The sequence below is a fragment of the Neofelis nebulosa genome, chromosome 10, assembly GCF_028018385.1.
Source record: "Neofelis nebulosa isolate mNeoNeb1 chromosome 10, mNeoNeb1.pri, whole genome shotgun sequence".
Classification (NCBI taxonomy): Eukaryota; Metazoa; Chordata; class Mammalia; order Carnivora; family Felidae; genus Neofelis; species Neofelis nebulosa.
In genome coordinates, this window is record NC_080791.1 from 68,426,492 (window position 1) to 68,448,975 (window position 22,484).

Consider the following 22,484-nt stretch of genomic DNA (forward strand, 5'->3'; position numbering starts at 1 on the left):
CAAAAGCCTTTCCTCCACCTGGGGCCCTGTCATGCTGCCAGTCAAGGGAGATGGCCAGCCTCACGCTCAGAACTTCCCAGCACATTCTTTAGGCCTGAGTGAGGTTTCCCCTGTCAAAGTCACACCCGTATTTAATTCCAAAGGAAATTCCTTCCTGTGCCCGAGCTCTCCCTAACCAACTGAGCACCGTTGCCCCACCAACGTTAGAAACCGTGCGGGGAGCCCTCTCCACACCCCACACCATTCCTGGGGTCTGCACCGTCCCCACCCCCACAGACAGTGGGGTGGGACCCCTGGGCCTCGCCTGGGTCTGACCTTTGCCAGACACATCTAGGACACAGTCGGCGCTCTACACGCAGGAGGTGCCTCCTGCTCAAGTCATCAGGAGCCTGCCAGGAACTCCGGGTCCCAAAGCACCAACAACGTCACAGCAGCCAGGACTGCAGCACCTCCCAGGTCCCCCAGTATGAGGAAAGGACCCAGTCCCGCCGACCCCCACCACTGTCTCCTTGCTTGGACCTGCATGAGACCCCTTAGTTTTGGGGCCTTACAGTGGTAGGGCCACCAGATTTAGCAAATTAAAATACAGGATGAATCTGTGAAATCTGTATTTTGGATACGTGGAGAATAGTTTCGTACAGTAGGCCCCGAATATTGCATGGGACAGACATAGACTAAAAGTTACTTTCGTGTTAGACATCTTGTGTTTCATCTGCCAAATCTATCAGCTCAGCAGGAGTGTTTCTTGGAGGAGAGACAGTGAGATTGGCCTTGGGCAGAAGGAGGATGAAAAGGAGGGACCAGTGGCCACAGAAAAGGGTGGCCTCAAAGATACCCATGAGGATGAGTCACCAAGGACATCGGGGAGCCCCCTCTTGACGCTGGGCCGTCAGCTGGGAGCAGAGGACCACCGGGAGTCTGGGCCGTCCATCAGGGGCTGTGTGTGCAGGCACAGCTTCTGGACTTCTCATGTTTCCTGTACACCAGAGTTGTCCTACACCCTAGATGCTGACTCATGTAATTTCCACAACAATCCGCTGAGAGAGGTACTTTTATTATTTCTGTTTTATAGATAAAGAAACAAAGGCACAGAAAGCTCAAGACACTTGCCCAAAGCCGCACAGCTTGTGAGCAGCAAGGTTGGAATGTGAACCTAGACCTGCTGGCTCCTAGCTAGGTCAGACAAGGAATGGGAGCCAGGATCCAGAAGCCTGCGGGGCCTTGCCCTTCCCAGCCCGCCCTGCCCTCCACCCGTGAGCATTTCCTTCCTGGGTAAGAAGATCCCCAACAGAAGAGGGGGGCACAATCCCTGGTACCAGGAAAGGCACAAATCGTGCAACTGAACCCCAACTTTCCTAGCTGCTCTGTCTCTCCCATCCACTGGGGGATACAGCCCACCTCCCCTTGTGCTTTCCAATCACAGGGGGCACCACTGCGCCCTCCTCTCAGGGAAGCGGAGGCGGGGCTAGGCTGGGCCCCATTGGCAGTAGCCCCTCCCTGTCCTGCTATTTCTGTTGAGGACCCACAGGCCTGTGGTGGCTGCAGCCCCAGTGCCCTGTTCAGGCTGAAGTCCCACAGGGGACTCTAGGAGAAATGCTTCCAGTAACGGGCAGAGAGCCAGGTTCTTGCCAGGTTCCCAGGAACTGAATCCGGACTGGATCCCAGGAGGAGACGCTGAGTGCCAGAGAGAGACAAAGCAGGCTTCATTCCTTCCAGCTCCTGCCCCGAGAGGTCTCTATCCCTGCCCCGCTCCTTCTAGGGCCTGGAAATTGGGAGAGAGGGGCTCCCTCTCAGACTCATACACAAAAGTGAGGCCGCCTCGCCGACAAGGGAGGGCTTGATGGCCCTCACAGAGGGCCCTACCCACCTACTGAGGTCACACCTCATTCCCGGCACCATTCTTGTAGCGAAGAGGCTGGGTGCCAGCCTCTCCTCCAGGCTCCTGCTGCAGCCCAAATTATCTTCCTAAAACACAAACCTGATTACGCACATCCCAATCACAGCGATTCGGAAAGCCCCAGCAGAGCCCTCGAGAAAGCAGACAAGCAGACGAGCGACTAATTCAATCAACACCTAACAGAAGGAGACAAGCTGCCCTCCAGGCCTGGGAACTGCCAGACTGCATCTGTGACACTAGTATAATAAAATGATATGACAAGGGGGCAGTGAGTAAAAACACAGGTGTGTCCCCCAGTGACCTGGGAGGGGGTACCCGGGGTTCAGGCGGTGGGGTCTCTCACTCTGGCTGCAGCAGGCAGCGCCTGGAACCTGTGAACTGCCCTCCATAATACTGTCTTCCCATGGCTTGAATTCTTATCCAGCAACCTTCAGACAGCCAACCTGGCTCCCCAGGACCTCGGCACCAGATAGGGGGTGTCCTGGATGGGGTCTCAACGTTTCTGCCACTGCAAAGAGGCGCTCCTCACTTTCGCAAATTAACAACCTTGCTCTTTGGTTTACACACCAGTGAGGTTGAGACATAGTTGGCAAGAGGGCCAAGAATGTCCAGCCTCTGGATGTACAGGGCTCAAGGGTCCTAGATTCTAGTAAATTCACCAAGGTTGTGAGTCCCCACAAGACCTTCACCCTAAGGACACTCTACCTTGCAACTCACTGTCTTTCTACCTTCTCTGCCAACCATAACCTGCAGTCTAAACTCTGCATGGCATACAGAGCCTGTAACAGTTCCCAATCTGCTTTCCTGTCGGATTTCCTCACCACCCCCCTAAGATCCAATCTTAGTTCCAACTTCTAGAATGTCCTCACTGATTCATCTTTAAGAAGCAGCACAAGTGTGCCCTCCTCACTGAAGCCCTCCCTGACTCTCCCCACCGGGAAGCTAGCACTTGTCTCCTTGGTACCCTCCTAGCTCCCTATCCACCCCAGTAGAAGTTGGGTGAAGAGAGGAAGGCATTTAGGCTCAAAGAACCAACGGAAGTTTGTAAGACTTGTCTAGACTCCCAGTGCAAAAGCCTAGATTCAGGTTGCAGGGGGAGCTTTTCTCTCTGTTGGGTTGGCCAACATGACCGCTGGCTGCTCGGTCATTGGTGTCACTAGGCAACCCAAGCTGGGAAATGCCTCAGTCCCCAAAACCCCCTGAGACCTTTACGTGAGTCACCGGCATCTTCTCACCCAGAGCACTTATAGAATCTTTGAGCCCAGGGATTGTTTCCAGAAATGAGAAGTAGGAGAAACTGGAAGAGCAGCATACCCACTACCAAATCATCCCGTCCTCACCCTGAGAGAGCACAGAGGCTCTAGGGATTCACTTGAACTGAAGGTGGAGGGGGTGACACTGCGTGAGCTTCAAGGCTGGGTCCTACGAGGCCAAGCAGCTCTCCCCCTCTTCAGACGGCCTCTGGGCCAAGCCTGAGGAAGCTCAGGCTTCATGGAGAGGCCGGCAGCACCAGCTAGCGTCCCAGCTGGCAGCTGGCAGCTGAATGCGAAGAGCCCCAAGATGATTCTGGCCTTAGCCACTGAGTCACCCCTGGCTTCAAATCTGAGCTCCCAGAGTGTGGAGCAGAGATGACCCATCCCCGCTGCACCTTTTCCAAATCCCTGACCCCTCGTTGTGAGCATAACAAATATTGTTATACAGCACTGGGCGGGGGGGTAGGGGGGGGCAGACAACTAGAGCAGTGCTTCCCAAAGCTGCCGGTGCTTATGCTGGGCCCGCTCCCCTGCGGCAACCTCAGGCAGCCATTTAGAGCGAGGCAGCCAATTCCACATCCCTCTGCTTACTCGCCTCACAGCCTGGTGGCTGATGTCAGGAATCTTTGATCTCCACTTTGGCCCTCTCTGGCCGTGACCACGGCACAGCCTCTTTGGCCCTTGGCTTCCCTCCAGGCCAAGCAGGTTTGATGCCGTTTTCCTTGGCTGGATGGCTCCACTCACTGTTTCAAAGTCCACCAAAGCTAGCATTTCTATGAATTCAAGTGATTTTCAGAAAATACCAATCCCTGTTGATGTTCAGTCTCTGGGGTTGGCGGCTGGGGGTGCCTCCTGTGGTCCTGATTGGTCTCTGAGGAAGAGGCCACCCCTCAATCCTAGTCATGACCCCACGGTGCTGGAAGAGAGATCCATGGAGGATCTTTGTGCCTTCTGGTTGTTTTTTTTTTTTTTTTTTTAATTAATTCATTTATTTTGAAAGACAGAGCATGGGCAGGGGAGGGCAGAGAGGGAGGGAGAGTGAGAATCCCAAGCAGGCTCCACACGGTCAATGTGCAGAGCCCAACATGGGGCTCAACCTCACAAACTGTGACTTGAGCCAAAATGAAGAGTCAGATGCTTAACCGACTGAGCCACCCAGGTGCCCCTGTGCTTTCTGTCTTTTGAAATAAATGTTCTGGGCAATGAACGGCAGGTGTCACAAGCAACGTCTGGGGAGTGACGGCAGGCCCTCCAGGCTCCTTGGCTACGGGTCAGGGGTCTGGAAGGAGAAGCGGCATTGTGAGCAGTCCTCCTTGGGGGGAGAGGGTTGGGGGTTGCCGCAGGCAGGTTTCCTAGGAGACGGCTCCAGGAAGCCGTGACAGGAATGTCTACGGGAAGGCAGGTTTTTGGCGTCACTCTGAAGGGTCGATGCTGCCTGACCCCTCCCGGCCTCTCATCTTCAAATTCTGCTGCTTCAGGCAAATCTCCACCGCCCTCCTCTTCCTCCTTTTCCAGTTGTGAACAGACGTAGCTGTCTGGCTCACGTCTTCATCCACATCCCGCATCCCTTCGCCTCTAGTCCTGCCGAGCCTTGGCCACTCGTTGTGACACATGCAGCCAGAACCAGAGCTCCCCTTGGTGCTGGCATCTGCCCCAGACAAATAGCACTCAGCCTTGGAGGACAGCAGTGCCATTCCCTTGGCAGTGGTGTCCTGGGCCTTCACACTGCTGTGACTAGAGGCCACAGCAGTGCCTTGGGAGCAGATCAGGATGATGCTCCCATGTGACCGTGGCAGGCGGGAGCCAGTCAGGGCCTTGTGGGGTAGCCGGGATTTTGTGTCCTCACCCTCAGACATCTTATACAGCTTCTGATGAAATCACCTTGCTTCAAACAAAGCAATTAATAGGCTAACGCTCAGTCACATCCAGGTCGTCTACTGGCGCTCACTAACCCGGGTATTGTCCATGTGACTGGTTGTGTGATCATTCATTCACACAGTGGGGGGAAGGATAATAATGCAGGAAATGAAGAGTAGGAATAGGGCAGGTTTCAGGGGTAGGGGGCAAACATCTGCTAGGTTTTTCAGTAATTACCAAAAGCTAACTGGGTTCTGAGAGTGTTCTTTCTGCTTAGTCATATCTTGGTTACGCTCATCATCCTGCCTCCATCGTTGGGGATGGATAGAGTCTCACAGTATTTACTCAGTTGGTATCTTGTTTACTCTTTTTATGAGTCAGTGAGCTGACTCAGCCTAACCCAATCCCTTCGTAATGATTTTCCTTTGCCTTGGGAAGGAATAGATGTGTCCCGTTCCTTCTTACTCTTAGCCGTGGGAAATGGTGCCTATATGAGATCCGGTTTCTCAGAGGCTGGTGTTCTCAGACTCGGTCCCTAAGCACATACACTGGAGAGAACCGTGGGTGGTGGAGACCAGAGCACCTTCTCTTCTCGTCCATCCCAAAGGCATGGGGTTGGAGTCGTCAGTGGAGCGAGTGGGGTCTTCTCTGAGGGACAAAAGACTCCGGGGCAGTGCAGTGATCCCCCTGACACACTGAACATCTCCAGCAGGCTGTCTTTTCAGTATCCTCGGGCTGAGCCATCAATGAGCAGGCCCCCAAGGGAGCCAGAGGTCAGGAGATACTTCAGGAGGCAGTTGACCCTGCCGAGCCACGACAAAGGTCTCTGGCCTCCCCAGACAGAGGCTGACCTCTGCTGGAGTCCCAAGCAGTTCCCCTTCTGGGCCACACAGGCCCAGATCAAACAGCAGATCTGGGGAGCACCTGGGCACACCTACACCTGAGATGGACCCCAGTCCCAACATTTTTAAGAGCCCCGCAATGTTGGTGACCAGCATTTGTTCAAACTTCAGTTTCCTGCGGATGGATCTTCATAGTCCTTAGGATTCAGACCACCTGGATGGAGGCCGGCACTACTCTGGGCCTCAGGGCTTAGTCCCGTCTATGATTGTGGGGATTCCACTCCAGAAAATGCAACAGATGGATCCTTTTCAGTAAACTCTCCACCTAACAGGTTGTGTCTAAATCCGAATGACTCAGAGGCCCCAGTGTGACTGGCCACTGGCCTTTTTCAAAATAGGGGGCCTTAAGCTTTTTTGTGCTATGGACTCCTATGGCAGCTGAATGAAGCCCATGGACCCTCGCTCAGAATAAGGCATGGTGAATAAAGGAAAACACACAAGACTACAAAGGAAAGTGATTGCACTGAAATACAATTAGCAAAGTATTTTGAGATACAGTGTGTCACGAGTTTCTTTACTAACACACTCAGTAAGTGAGAGCTACTGGCAGGCCTGATGATGACCTTAATTTCTAAATAGTGGTGACTGTAGATGCTGTTTCAAAGCATCTGCAGCAACAGGAAGAGAATTTAAAATTGGTATTGCTCACAAAGGCACTGCTAATAACACTGTGCTTTGTTTCCTACACTCAAGATTGAGGGAAGCACCACTTTGATTTCGAAGTCCGTGAAGACAAGTGTGTATTTTTTTTTCCCCAAGAGTTCTATCCAGGTTAAGAAGGTGATCCTCATGCATATCCAAGGTTAAAAATAAAAAGCATGGCTTTTAGTGCCTCAAATGTCAGGCCCTCTTTTAAAAACACGTCTCAAAGAATCCCTTCAAGTTGTTGTTTTTTTTTTTTTAATAGGAAAAAAAAAAAAAAGAAAATTGAAAGCAGCATGAAACAAACACAAAGTTGTTTCCCCCCTGCAGAAAAAGTCACTTCCCCCGCCCTCTGCCAGGCCGCTGGGTGGGGGAACCAGCCTGGCATTCATCCTGGGCCTTGAATGAGCTTCCAAACCCCAAGTCCTGGCCCCTTTCCTGCCCTTAGCAATTATCCTCTCTTCTCCCGACACTACCCACAAAGTTCTACCACAGTGAGGGCTAAAAAGGGGCTTGTGGAATTGTTAAGCCTTCCAAGTTGAACTGCTTATGTTAATGAGCCTGGAAAAGGCCTTAATATGTTTCAGGTGTGGAAAACACATGCTCTAGCCTCCTTCTGCTCATGAGGGGCCGCATCTTCTTGTGCTTCCCCGTGGTAGGATGGCGGGGTCGGGGGAAAACTCTGGCTGCATGCAGTGGTCTATGCAAGGTGGTGTGGGCACACCCAGCTTTCCTGCGCCCGACACCCCGAGGCGCCGGTGCCGAGAAGTCCAGCCACACGGAGCTGAGACCCAGCCCCCGCGCTCTGGAAGGATCCGCTCCCCCCAGGGTAAGCTCCCCAGGTCTGCTTCCTTCCTCAGTCCTCCTTGCTGGGCGAGCCTGGGTAAGTCACCTAACATCCCTGGGCCACAGCTTCCTCACCTGCAAAATGAGAATGGGGAAACCTAACGGACTACGTCGCCAGAAAGATGAAAGGTGGTGAGTGTGGCCACCTATCACGGCATGCGCCCCACATTCCATTGCTGTCAGAGGCCTCCCATCCGGCCCTTCTGGAAGGTGGTGTCGTCCAGAAGGAGCCTTGGCTTTGAAGTAAAACACTTATTTCCAAATCCCAGCTCTGCCACCCCCATGCTGGGTGGCCTTGGCTGGTCACCCTGTGCTTCCTGGTCTTTAACAGGGAGCCAGCACCCCGTTTAAGGCAGGTTTGGTAAGAGTTAAGGAAAAGAGCATCTATGAAATGGTCACACAGCACCTGGCACATAGTAGGTGCTCAGTGAATATTCTTTTTCCTTTCATCCTCCCAATCTTAGCAAAGCGCTCGCGGGGAGGGGAGCAGCTCTGCCAGGCAGGCACTGAGTGGGACTACTGGCCTCTCTGCTGCTGGGTGTGTGTTCTCTCCAGGGAAGGAGGTCCCTGTACACATTGTCGGGAGAAACACAGGGCCTGTAAGCAATGGGAAAAACAAAAGGGTGCTGGGTGGGGAAACTTGTGCATGTGGGAATGAGCCTATGTCCTGCGGCTTCCAGGACTTGAAAAGGATGGAGTCTGCTGGCCTCCACGCACCTCTAGCCTCCCAGGCACCCAAGGGCCTGGGGCTCAGGCCTTCCTCTGTCTTCCAGCCAGGACATTTTCCATCCTGACCATACTCGCGAGGCAGTGGGCTCTTACTGTCCTTTGTGCCTGCTCCCTCTTCAGGGAGGCCTTGAATCATGAGACTATGGAAAATTCGGGCTGTTTCCCTGTGGCTGGACTTTCCACATCACATCATTGAGATTTGTCACTGGCCAACTTCTTCAGATACGTGGGCATGCCACCCACTTAAAATGCTTTTCTCCAGTGGTTTAGCATGTTCCTCTTTGGTGGCAGCTGGTCTCTCACCGACCAGTGGTGAGAACAGAAGAAAGTGGGTGAGAGATTCCATGGTTTCCTGAACAACTCTCCTCTGCTCTCCTTTCTGGGTGACCCCAAGGGGTTGCGCCATCCTCAGGAGGGAAAGATTCCAGCATTCACTGCTACGGAGCTACCCTTTGGGGAGTTTGGTTTTTCATTCTGGGTGTTTAGGGAGGAAGTGTTTAATGACTCAATGTAAATGACAGGAATGTGGGGCGCCTGGGTGGCTCAGTCAGCTAAGCTTCTGACTTCGACTCAGGTCATGATCTCACGGTTCGTGGGTTTGAGCCCCGCGTCGGGCTGTGTGCTGACAGCTCAGAGCCTGGAGACTGCTTCAGATCCTGTGTCTCCCTCTCTCTGCCCCTCCCCTGCTCACATTCTGTCTCTCTTTCTCTCTCTCGAAAATAAACATTAAAACAAAACAAAACAAAATAAAATCAGATAAATGATAGGAATGTAATGAGAGGTGGAGAGATCATGAGAACCTCTTCAAGCACCTGAAATCACGGCTGCAAACTTGCACGACTTTCTCTATCAGAAATAGATCTATTTATCGAAAAGCCCACAATTTATGCCCAGGTTCACAGCCTGATTCTACCACTCAGTCAACTGTCTACCACTTCAAGAACTTAACTTCTCTACACTCTGATGTCCTCTGCTGTGAAAGAATACTGACTTCTCAGGATGGTAAAGGATCAGAAGAAAATAAAACCTGTAAAAACCCCTGGTGCACAGCCCGACCAACACGAGGCGTTCAGTAATGTAGACAAATGAATGAAAGCTAACAAACACAGAGGGGGTCATCTTTCTTGTCATCTGCCTGTTTGTAGCTCTTCGCTGAACTTTATCTTCAAGGATTTCTGCTCCTGCTTATATTCCCCAAGTTATTCCTTGGTCACACAGTCCTCATTAAATCTGTGCACTCAACTACTAAGTGCCTACCTCTGGTCAACACAGAGGTGAACGTGACAAAGTCCCTCCCTTCCCAGTGATGAAGGAAGCCTAAGGCCAGCTGAAGGCAAAGCACGTGCTGGCAAACACCCCCACATGTGTGACATCCCTCGGGCACTCCAAAGGAAAGGAGTACCCAGGGAACAGTTCACTGATCGAGATCACAGTCATGCAGGACAGCGGTCTCCATCAGTTTACATATGTCTTAGTAAATTACCAGAAAAAAGCACTCTTATCAACAGCCTAATCTCCAGACACCTCTAGACTCAGTTTCCTGGCGCCCCCACCTCACCTTCCCCTCCATAGTGATGTGGGGAACAAAGAAGGAAATGGTAGGTAAAATTAAATTTCTTCCTGACCTGCAGCCCTTTGACAAATACTTGAGGCAAATACAGAGTATAACATTTCTCCAGGAACTCCCTACTGTCTTAATGTTAATGCCTTGCTACATAGAAACAGCCTTATCTTGACAAGAGCAAGGCCTCTCGTATCTTATGAGTCTTCTTTAGCATATGCAAGTCCTTCTAGATGCCTCCCCTTGGCCTTTACCTCCCCCAACTCCACGGATATAACCTCTCACTCTTCACAACCCCAGTGCAGCTCTTTCTGCCCACGGGTCCTGTCCCGTGCTTTAATAAAATCACCTTTTTGCACCAAAGACATCTCAAGAATTCTTTCTTGGCCGTTGGCTCTGGCCCCCCAGCACCACTCCAAAACCCCATCACCAGGGCTCATGGTCTTCTAGACCCTTCTCCCTGCTGCCACTTTATGAACTTCTGATTTTCTCCCTGGGCCTGAGAAGACCCTTCCCCATCGGTCTTCATCATCTTTCTCAGCATTAGGTAGACCGTCTTCTCTGTTACTAATCTTCGGAGATGTGGCACCCAGAAACCTGCTTCCTCAACAGGAAACTCCAGGTCCACAATGTATTAAAAATCTAACTGGACAATAAAGTCCCAACTCCATGATTTGGAGAAAATTCATTTCTGTTTTCTCATTTTGTTTTAATGTTTTTTTTTTTATGTTTGAGAGAGAGACAGAGTACAAGCGGGGGAGGGACAGAGAGAGAGAGAGAGACAGAATCTGAAACAGGCTCCAGACTCTGAGCTGTCAGCACAGAGCCCGACGCAGGGCTCAAACTCACGGACTGTGATATCATGACCTGAGCCAAAGCTTGAAGCTTAACCGACTGAGCTACCCAGGGGACCCAACTGTTTTCTCATTTGTAAAATGAGAGGTTTGGTCTAGAGCAGGAATAAGAAATGGATGTCAAGTATAGTGCTTTTCCAATTGATTTCCAGTGGCTGCTTGAAGTGCTGGGTTGTCTCAAGTTCCAAGGCCCTATCTGGGCTCATTAGGAAGTGACTGCAATGGCTGCCATAGTCACGGTGGTGGGGGAGGGGGGAATGACAGTGTTGTGCCACCTGCTTTCATCCCTAGTCTACAGGAGCTCGAAGGTCCCTGATAAAATTTTCCATTTATAACTCTGTGACTCAGTGCAATATCGTTTTACTTTATCTTTGGCATGAGGACTGTCTTCATACACAACAACTTCTCATCTGCTTTATTTAGCACCTCAGCGGCCATCACCTGAGAAACTTTCTGAATTACTGTGTTTCAAGTGAAGCAACTTTACAACAAAACAAACATATTTATTGATTTGTCACAGTCCAGAAAGCTGCTTCCTGTCTCCAGGGGTCCGGCAAAGCAGGTCAGAAGGAGAATTTACATTTACTGGGTATCTATTAAGTGCCAGATGCTTTCTACACATTGTCTCTTCTAAAACACCCTTGGGGCGGTCACTGAATCCTCCTTTCACAGAGCAGGGACCAGCGCTCAGAGCAGTGAGGGAAGCCCTTCCCCTCCCTCCACGGGATTCCAACCCATGGCACTTCACGACTCCAAATTCCACTGCACTGTGCTCCCTTAAATGTGCCCAATGTCTTGTTTCTTCTTATTCTTCCAGGAGGTGGAGGTTAAAAATGAAGCTAACGGCAGTTCTAGACTGAGCCATGAGATGTGTGCAAACATTTAGATGGCCCCATCCGCAGGCATCATTCCCATGGTTTTCCCTCCAGTCTGCTGGAGCTGTCACCAAGAGCAGACGTTCCTGCCTGACTGGGAGGCCAGCTAAGCTCATCAGATTTGGGGGCCTGACGGTGAGTCCCCTTCCTTACCCAGGTCCCCTCCACTGGCCCTACCTCTGATCCAGAGGAGGACAGGGCATGGCCAGGGCCTCCACTGGCACTGTCCTCTGTCCTTCCTCCCAGGAAAGCCCTCCCTACCACCAGTGGGAATTCAAACACTGCTGCCACCACCACACCCTCTCCCCGGAAGTCAGAGACCCCACCTGAGCCCCCGGGAGTCTGTGGTTCCCCCGGCAGGAAAGTGGGAGGCCTGTGGAGCCTCCATGATTCTTCTAGGAGACTCTGTTGGGGGGTCTTGTAAAGGAGGGAGGGGACAGGGCATAGATTAAAAATGGTCAAGAAAATCACATCTTTGGATCCCAGAGATGAATCTCCAAGATGGAGGCCGGCCCTGCATGCAGCAAACCTGGGGCTAGAGGCTGGGGCCAGGGTGGGAATCTCTGGGCACTGGCGGCAGTTCCACCTCAAAGACATCCCCTGAGGCTGTGGCTGTCACACTGCAGAGGCCACACTGCCTTGACCAAGGGCAGCAGAGCCCAGGAAGTTTTATCCAGCCCTTCTGCTCAGATTGGGCCCTCGAGTCCCCCAGCGCCTGCAGTCGTGGAAACCAAGAGATAAAAAAAATGTCCCACCTCATGCCCCCTGGTGGGAATGGACAATAGGTCGGCTGCTGTGGGAAACAGTATGAAGGTTCCTCAAAACATTAAAAACAGAATTACAATGTGACCCAGCAATTCCAGTTCTGGGTTGATACCCAAAAGAACTGAAATCAGGGACTCGAAGACAGTATTTGCACGACCCCTGTTCACAGCAGCATATCGGCAATAGCCCAGAGGTGGAAACAACCCGTGTCCACTGATGAGTGAATGGAAACAAAATGGCATAGGCATACAACGGGAATATTACTCAACATTACAAAGGAAGGAAATTTTGATACATGCTACAACATGCTAAGTGAAATGAGCCAGTCACCAAAAAAACCAAACTTAAACAAAACAAAAAACAAAAACAAATACTGTATGATACCACTCATAGGAGCTACCTGGAGAAGTCAAATTCCTAAGAGACAGAAAGCAGAAGATTGGGGGTTGGGGTTGGAAGAAAGGATGCCGTAGGGAGTTACTGTTTAATGGGTACAGCGTTTCAGTTCTGCAAGATGAAAGGATGTCTGGAGATTGGCTGCACAATGGTGTGAATGTACCTACTACTGAGCTATGTACACAAAAATCATTGGGCACGATACATTTGATGTTGTATGTATTTTACCACAATTAAAAAAAATGGTCCATTAAGTGTACGGGTTTTGGGAGTTTGGGAATCAAGAAGACGTGAGGGATGTGTTTTGTGTTTTTTTTTCTTTTAGTACAGGCTCTGCTTGTACAACTTCTCTGAGCCTCAGTTACTGCATCTGTAAAATGGGGTCAGTAGGTATCTGCCTTGTGTGGTTCCTATGCAGATTATGTAAGGGGAAGTTGGTCAGATCCTAAGCACAGTGCCTGGCACACAGCCAGGACTCCACAAATGGCAGCTCTTCCCTTCATCATCATCTATTACTATTAGCGTCATTATGGTCATTAGTTATTACTGAGCACTCCATACATCACAGCACCGATGGGGTGGTCTGAACTGTTACCAGGATTTTCCCTGAAAATGAGCAACAGGTGGATTTGGAGAGGGGGGGTGGTAACTTTCTGACCACTTTCAGCACCATACGGACTAAATGAGGGAATACGGTGGGATGTTGTGGCTCTTGGTATTATTTTTTTTCCCCCGATGTTACTTTTAAAATAACACAAAGTGGGTTCATGAGCTTTGGGAGTTATTCAGAACAATGCCAACGGGCAAGGAAGGGCAGAGCCACATATCTTACAGCCAGGATGCAAAGGTCCTATGGTGAATGTCGCTCAGGCTGCTCTGGGGGAGGGTCCTTAGGTCCCAGTAGCAGCAGACAGCCACACACCTACCTGGGGAGCTCTCCAGCCCCGGACATGCTCGGGCTGCTCAGAAACCACAGAAGTCGGCTTGTTCTGCAGCAGATGCCGTCAGCCTGATGAGATTTCAAGTTCGATCACTGTCATTTAGCTGGCCTGCCTAGTGGCACCAAGCAAAAGCAGACCATTCCATTTCTAAGTAAACGTTTCCAGATTCCAATCTCTGAGGCCGGGCATTTTGTAGGGCACAAGGGACTCAGACCTTGAACTTCACCAGGATTAAGCAAAACTTTGTCCCCACCAATGAACGTTTCCACTAACCAAACCATGTCTTCCTGGTTCTTTCCTCTGGGGATTGTGTGGAGCCTCAATACACTGTATACACAGTACAGGGCATGTCAAACTGTTTCAGATGCAGGATGTTACTAACTCAGCACGTATGTCTAACTCCTTGGCTGGGCTCTTGAAGCCTTTCCTGATCTAATTTCTGCCTCTCCCCAGCCTCATCTGCTGCTCCCCCCAAGCATGCATCCGCTCTGGCTTTCTAAACTATGCAGTGTTCCTCACACGTGGTCTTATTTCCGTAAGCCTCCCTGGCTTTGAACCAAGAATGTTTCTGCAAGGAATGCCCTTCCTCCCCACAACTGAGAATTCCTAGACATCATCCAAAATACAGCTCAACTGTCACCTCTTCCAGGAAGCCAGCTGAGAAATGTGAAGGGTCTAAGACTTTACCCTGCTTGCAAAGTGACAAGTGAACCTTCCACGGCTTCATGGATGGCAGCAGAAGACAGGAGACCCCTGGGTCAGAGACAAAGGACTTACTGCTGACAACACAGAAGTAGTATGAGCTTCATGTCTGTGATGGGTCCCCTTGGCTTCAAGTCCCATGGAGCAACCAACGGGGGCCCAGGTGGGTGCTGTGCATTTAGTGGGTGTGCATCAGAGCTGAGGAATGTCCGGCTTAGAAAACCCAAATCTTTTATAACAGACTGCAGTCAAACCTGCCCTCTGCCCAAGAGGAAGAGCCATCTCTATCTTCCAAGGTTGCTTGCTGTACAAACATCCTTGAAAAGACAGTCTGGAGCAAAAGGGCAATTAGTGCCTCTGTTTATAAAATGAACACAAATGCCACAGACTATGAAGGACTGTCTCCCAACAAAGTCCTCCCTGGCTACCTGATATGGCAGCTGCACAGTGCTCCCTCCCACCATCCCCTGTATGACCTCTGCCTTAGGAAGAAATATGAATTCATGTTATGACCTGTGTATTTTTTTTTCGTCTACTACCAGCCTGGGTGCTCTCTGAAGTCAGGGACTGTCTTTTCTGTTTATCTGTCAGACACAAAGAAGTGCTCAATAAATGTGCAAATAAATGAATAAGTTGAATAATTAATATTGGGAATTTTGACAGCTGTGGTTTTGGGGTAATCAGATAAGGACAACAAATGTCTGGCATTTACTGACTGCTTACTCTTACGTTCTACACAATGTGTGGCTTTTTTTTTTTTTTAACCTGGATTATTTTTATCTTATCTGCAGGGCAACACTACATGGAAGGTACTTTCATTAATACTGCTGTACCTGTGGAGAAACTAAGGCTTAGAGCAGTTAAGGCATTTAATCAAAATCACACAGCTCATAAGCCATAAGGCCCGCACTTTGAACTGGATCCGCCTGGACCCAAGCCCTTAGCCACCCCACTGAAATGCTTCTCCTACAGGAGGCAACCAAGCATTTGTCTGGAGTGTTTGTGGAGGTGGGGGAAGGAGGAAGGAGGCAATGCTTGTCTTTTCGTGTTTACAGGGGTGAGGGCAGTCACCTGCACGTCACTGTCACCCCCTCCCCAGGGTGACTTGTACACTGAACGCTGGGATAGTTTCCACCAGAACTTCACACCTTCCTAATCTGCCCCACAGTGGGGCAGATGCTTTTTGGTCTCGGGAACAGTCTGGAATGCAAAACTGACCTTGCTCCCTGAAAAGGGGAGTAAGGATGAGATAAATCTGTGGAGCCTCTATTTGCTACAACTTCTAACACTCAGACAGCCATTGCCCTGAACCTACTGGTATCCAAAGAAATAGAAATTTAAAAAAAGGCTCTAGATGATCACCTGTTGTAACACCCACTATAGATGAGGGTTGGTGGAATACAGTCTCAGAAACTGCTAAGAATAAAAGTAGTACAATCTTTCTGGAGGAAAATACGGCACTATCTCTCAAAATGTTACATATGCACACCCTTTGGCTTAGCAGTTTAATTTTTTAAATTTACACAATGAAAATACTTGCAAAATCATTTAAAAATATAGACAGATGTGGGGTTCCTGGGTGGCTCAGTTGGCTAAGCGTCAGACTTCGGCTCAGGTCATGATCTCACGGGTCATGAGTTCGAGCCCTGAGTCGGGCTCTGTGCTGACAGCTCAGAGCCTGGAGCCAGCTTTGGATTCTATGTCTCCCTCTCTGTCTGCCCCTCCCCTGCTCATGCTCTCTCTCTGTCTCTCAAAAAAAAAAAAAAATGTTAAAAAATTTTTTAAAAATATGTAGACAGATGATTATGGCAAAATTATAAATAATTCATATGCTCCTCTTAAAAACATTTTTAAAATATAGAAATAAAGGAAAAGTCTCTGCAAATTTCTCTGCAAATATCTACTATTAATGATTTAGCATATATTTTGCTCAGCTTTTTAGGCATACTTTTCTTTCTAAAAATAAGGTATTTTTATATGCTGTATGTGTAAAGTGTATTTTATATACTTTATATAGTATACACATGGTTCTGCGATTGCTTTTTTCACTTAACATTGAATTGAAGACATCCTTTCATATTAACTTCTATGAAACCTAAATGAAACTCATTTGTGTTAACTTCACAGTATTTTCATGTTGCATGTGGCATCATGTATATTTCATGAATTCCTTCTTGAAGGATACTTAGGTCGAGGAGAGTACAATTTAATACGGCCAGGTTATAGCTCAAAGAGAAATGCCTACTTCTTCTTCAAATCCACTCACCCACATCAACTTTATTTGGGACTGTTTATCCATTTCTCAGAATGATCCAGAACTCTTCGATTTTTCCTAAATTTTTTTCCTGCTGTATTAAGGCATGAGGGCCTTAAACTTGGCCAGAAATCACAAAGTCAACTCAAACTATAAATCTAGAAATGCAAACATACCCAGATGTTTGGTTACAGGACTGGAGACCTGCACATTCACACAAGACTATGCTATCACCCTTACAACCCTAAGTTGGCTATTTTCTATAGAAACCAGTATACATCCTGCCAGCTTCCCGGAACTTGTCAGCGCCTGACTGTCACCTATTCTTGTCATTCACTGTGTCCCATCCTTCCTTCAGCGTGTATCCCCAATGCCCAAACCAGACACAAATGACTGGCAAGGACAAGATGGGGGCAGGGTGAGTCAACCTGAGCACAGAGCTTCTGGCAAAGCCCATGACTCAGAGGGTGAGGCAGGCCTCAGAAGAACTTAGCCCCAGGCTTTAAACATCAAAGCAAAGAAGCCAGTGGAGGCCTTTTACACATACCCTCAGCTGCCAAGCAAATTCCATTCTTTTTCCAACAGGTTGCTGGGAACCAGGGGAGAAGCCAATTAGAACCCAGTTTTAATTACTTTTCAATAATAACAAGCCTTACAAAGAGCTTTTATAAACCCTGCCTTCCTAGATTCTCACCCAATTTTGTCAACCAGAGATTATTAGCCCCATTTGATAAATGAAGAAACCGAATCACAGAGGTCAGAATTTGTAAGGGTCAAGGCAGGGTTTGAACCCAGGTTCAGACTACCTTGTTCAGACTTCAATCGGCCTGGACACAGACAGGGAAGGGCTGTATTTCCCGGGACTTGGCCACCCCTGCCTCCCTGCCCAACAGGACTCCCAACAGGAGGCAAGGACTTTGGGAGCTGACCGAGTTTCTCTAACAGACTCATGCCCTGCCCAATGCATTTCTGTTAAAATACACCTCCAGTGACTTGTTATCATGGTGCCCTCAGCAATTCCACTAAATTGATAAGGGCAACTCCAGCATCAAATATCAGGGGATGGGGAGCAAATGAAGCTGGTGCCCCACCTGTGTCGACTCTGTGATGAATGAACAGTTGGAAGCAAAGGAGAACCTGAGGCCTAATGGAGAAGGGGGTCATCTAACCTCCTTTCTTCTCTCACATGCTTGGTGGGTCTGTCTCTCAGGGCTTTGAGGTGACCAGTTGTTTACCATTCAAGGGGAAACAAACCAACATAAATCTTCAAAAAGTCCAGCCATGGTTTACCATTCTACTTCCCCAGCCTTCGACACAAAAAACAAAGTACCCTCACAAAAGAGAAGACATTTGGTTTCACACTTGTGGAGAATTCTATTGTCACTGTCCATAGACCACCATCTCTAGTAAAAAAAGGCACTGTCTGCACTGATCATTCTCTGGGACAAGGGAGTCTTGGTCACTCAAACTGCTACCATCTGGATGTTTTGGGTAGTGAAATGTACCTGTGGTCTCCTAAGTCTTGAGTGGTATCCTGGAGTTGGCTGTACGTGATTGAATGTGTAGGTCAAACTAGGTATAGTCAGCTGGAAAAACAAACTCACTCTTCTAGATCATATTCGAATGTGAAAACAGAAAAGACAGCAAATGCATGATGTGCTAAGCTTTGTAGTTGTGAGCCGTATTTTAATGAGAGGCCATGTCCCTTCAAAATGGTGCCTTGGCTAATTGGGCGAGATGCTTCATGTTTGGGGACACTGTTCTATAAATAAAAGCTTCTCGTTTATGCATAATGGCTTGTCCACTCTCTGGCTTCCGGCACGCCACTTTCTTCCTAACCCCTCCACTCAAAAGTAGCCCAACATCAATCAGCCCACCCACTGGCCCGTGAAGGGAGCCGGGCTGAGGGCTTAGAACAAAAGCCTCACAGAAAGACGTCAGACCCCATCACCATCGCAGGGGCGCTCAGGTGAAATAACAAAACGCTTTCACATCTGAATGTAAAAACAGACCAAGACCTTGCACATACTGGGCTAAATTTTCTAGACAGCCATATAGTATTACTGTCTGTAACTTTCCATGGGCCTCCTTGGGTTACCATACATATTAATACACATTGCAGCATTTGAAGAAAGGAAAATATGGAGTGCACGGTGATTATTTTTAATTGAATTCATCTGGGCGTTTTAAATCCTGAAACTTCAGCCCCTGTTTACACTATTTGAAGGTTTGAACAGCATAGCATTTTGTTCTTTTGAATGGCAAATCTCTCTTTTCCATTTCAGAGAAAGTTTCTTCAGCATGTAATGCATTTCAGGGCCAACTGTAAAAATCATTATATTATGAAACTACGGAACGGGACAGTGGTGACAATGTTCGTCCGTTTGCAAAAATCATTATATTACGAAACTACAGAATGGGACAGCAGTGACAATGTTCGCCCGTTTGTGTCCCTTTGAAGGAAATCTAGTCTTTATGGCTTCCTATTCACTAAAAGGAGTGCCTCGTCTCTGTAAAGATGATGCCCAAGCCCCAGCTCAGTTGTGTTGGGACAATGGTGACCCAGGAACCAAGGAGGAGTTGAATGGAAGAATTCTGTGGGCATTCGATACTAGATCTTGCTTCTCTGACTCTTGAGAAGCCACACCAACAATGAGAGAGGCTCTGTTGTAAGGTACACATGCCACCATTTCTGCCACATGATAGCCCTTCCACAGGTGACTTCAAAAGTCTCCAGTCTGTTCTCTAAAGACCACGGGACTCGCCAGACACCGGCCAGTCAAGTATCCGATGCCCCAAATCTCCCTTCTAGATAAGCAAAGTGGAATTTATTCCCACAGAGAAACTCAAGGAGTTTCTTGAGCAGAAATCAAGAACTGGGTTTCTATGATCTATCCCTTGCTGTCAACCTGCATTCACAAGACTGGTTTGGGATTATGCGCTGCACAAGGGTGCTGTGGGTCCTCCATCACAGGATGGACACAGGAGACTGTGCGGGCAGGTGTGGGGATTCTGGGCCTCCCAGCTGGCCCCGGAGCACGGACACACATGGGCACACAAGGCCACGCACACCGGGGGCAGCTGGGAAGTGAGCTCACTGGTGGCAGCACACAAGTATGGCCCAAGCACATCCTCAGCATCTTCAAGATCTTGTTTCTCCCCGACCCCCCGCCCCCCGCCACTCTCAGGGCCTCAGTTCCCTTCCCACAGGGCTCAAAACCTGACACATTCACCTCACTTGGAGGGCAAAAGAGGAGGCATGGGGTGGGCCTCTGGCAGGTGTTCATCATAAGGCCCTGGGAAGCTTCCCGGAAAAAGGATGTACCATTGTGCAATAACATGCTTTTTGTTTTTTCTTTTTTCTCACACTTGACAACAGAGACATTTTTGCTAGTTCACAGCCCTGAGCGTTCTGTTTCCCCCACCCTTTCTATTGCATGGTTTCTCCTGAGGCTTTCCTTCCCTCAAGGGGCCCCAAACAGAGACCTAAATGTATAACGCTCTGAAGCTTTTCCCTCTTGGTACCATGACCACATCCTGTGGCTGTTTGTCTGTTTTCGTTTTCTTTTTTTGCTTCCCTCTCTCTCTTCCCACCTTTGAAGTGCAGCCTCTCTTCCTTCCAGACCGTCCGTCGACCCTATCTTCACTTCAAAGGCTTCTGTGACCAGGGTGACCCAACTCGTAAGTGACAAACCCCTGCTTCCAGCCTCCACTGCTAGAGCTCTTTCCACTTCACTACAGAGCTTGCCCCCAGGTCCCTTGAATGGTGGGTCACCATTATCACACACAACCAACTGGACCCCCCAGCCTGAGGTAAATGTCTGAGCACCGTGCCAGAACCAAGCAAAAAGGACCCACCAACTACCAACCACATCAGCACCACCTCCCTAGCTATTGTGGGTACACTGCTACCCTTCCTATGAGAATACCAAAAGAAGTGAAGAAAAATCAATGATCCCCTGTGAAGGCCAGGGATGCGTTCCGCACGTTGGAGGGTAAGAACTTGTGGTTAAAGTCTGTGTCAGGAACCTGGGGACAGACAGGCTGGTTCTTAGGGTCCCCATAGAGGAAGCACATTTTTACCGCTGACCATGTCACATGGCAGTCACCTTGTCTACTCCTCACCAGGCATCTGCATCTGAAGCCAGCCACCTCTCTGAGAAGGTAAAGTACAGGTGAGCCACCTGGGGCCTGGGAGTCTGGAGACCACTGACTCCAACTAGGTCATCTCCCGACTGTGCCCAGGCTTTCCTCCTGTGAAATATGCCCCTTCCAACATTAGGACTATGTGGTTCTATAAAAACCATGCCGCCATTGGACAAAGCAGCAGGCCACTGTGTAGTAGGAACAATCACAAGCGGCCAGAGCATGAGGCCTGGAGAAGGAGGACAGCCCTTTTCCCTTAGACCACGGGCTTCCCGGTGAGGTCTTCTTGCTCTCAAACTGCCTGACCAGGGCTGGGCTTGTAAGAGGCCTGGCCACACCAGAGGTTCTGGGGATTCCAGGTTGGATGCATCAGATCTCGTGGCCAGAGCCCCCAATCAATGTACTTGGTACCTCCTTATTCCCTTTCAAGGCTGAGGGGGAGCCATGCAAATACCAACTGAATCTCATTTCCCTGTTGTTCCTGATGCAGAGAGCACTGAGCCAGAGCCTATTACCAGACTGTATCATTCCGGCCAGAAATGCAGGCATCCGGGCATCTTGGTAGAAAGGACGCAGAAGAGGCAAATGAGAGTCAGCTCCCTTCTGCCCACAGCCTGAAGTCTGGGTCACCCGTCACAAGCTAAACAAAGGTGTGCGCCTCCGGGGTGAGCCCAGGAGAGAGGACAACTCACGTGGCTCCTTTTGGCTTCTTCGTCTCCCACAGACGTGATGACCGTCTCCGAAAAGACCGTCTGTCCAGTCTGGTTGTTGGTGATCTACGGCAGAGCAAGTATAGTGAGCATGCAACAGAAGGAATTCTGGGCACATCCCACAAGCTGGTTTCTTTCTTCCATTTTCTGAAAGCAGGGGCATCTGCCAAAATAGAGAGAATGCCCACTCCCCCTTTCGTTCTGAACTCCACCAGAAGCCGTCAGACAGACAGCCTCCTCTCTGCACCGCGATAAGGAACATAACAGAGTCTACCTCATAGGGTTGCTATGCAGAGCGCTGGGGAGGTCTGTGCAAAGCCCTCAGCACAGAGCCGGTCATCGAGCACATACTCAGCACTGGCTGCTTTTATTGTTCTTGGGGCTCATCACCTGAAACTCAACGTCAACTTTCTTTTCAACAGTGACAGGTCTGGGTGTCTAATCAAACATCTCTCATGAGAAGCAAGCAGGCTTTACCCACAGCTACCCCCTTCCTGATTCTGGCGAAGTATTTTATCAAGAAAGTGCTTAAGTACAATGGGAAGCTCCCTTATCTGGGGTCTGGATCTGATTCTGTAACCAGCAGCAGGCGCCTCTAAGCTGAGCCCCCCAAATCCTGACAGGCACCGCAGGCCACTCCTGCCCCACCAAAGGCCCTGTCTATCGAACGCTCGTGCTGGTGGTAAAGAGCAGAAAGGATGTCCGCCCAGGAGACGGGAGATCTGTGTTCTTCGAGCCTCAGCTCAGCTACCAACAGCCATCTAGCATGCAACCGGGAACAAGCCACTTCTCTGATTCACAGTGTCCTCATTACTAGGTCATCTGTAAAGTTCCTGCCAGCTCTAATATCACAAGGAGGCTGCATCCAGAACAAAGTGGAAACTCAGCCTAATCTGTCACAGTGGATCCAACTGCCGTTCTGAAGAGATATATTTTAATCAACATATATACATACACACATATATATATAACATATAATCAACATATATACATATATGTAATATAACATATAATCAACACACATATATATACACACATATAAAATTGAGAGCGAGTGTGAGTGGAGGTGGGAGGGGCAGAGGGAGAGAGAGAGAAAATCTTAAGCAGGCTCCACACTCAGCACAGAGCTCAATGAGAGGGTTGATCCCATGACC

The 22,484-nt window shown here is 49.3% G+C and overlaps 1 protein-coding gene across 1 annotated transcript in view; it reads right to left on the bottom strand.

The window, feature by feature from the left end:
• The window catches only part of DKK3 (dickkopf WNT signaling pathway inhibitor 3), a 46,323-nt gene that overhangs the window by 14,076 nt on the left and 9,763 nt on the right, over window positions 1–22,484 (bottom strand). Inside the window, exon 3 of the mRNA XM_058688258.1 lies at window positions 21,313–21,396. Within this exon, the coding sequence (XP_058544241.1) occupies window positions 21,313–21,396 (84 nt within the window). The remainder of the gene's footprint in view (window positions 1–21,312; window positions 21,397–22,484) is intronic.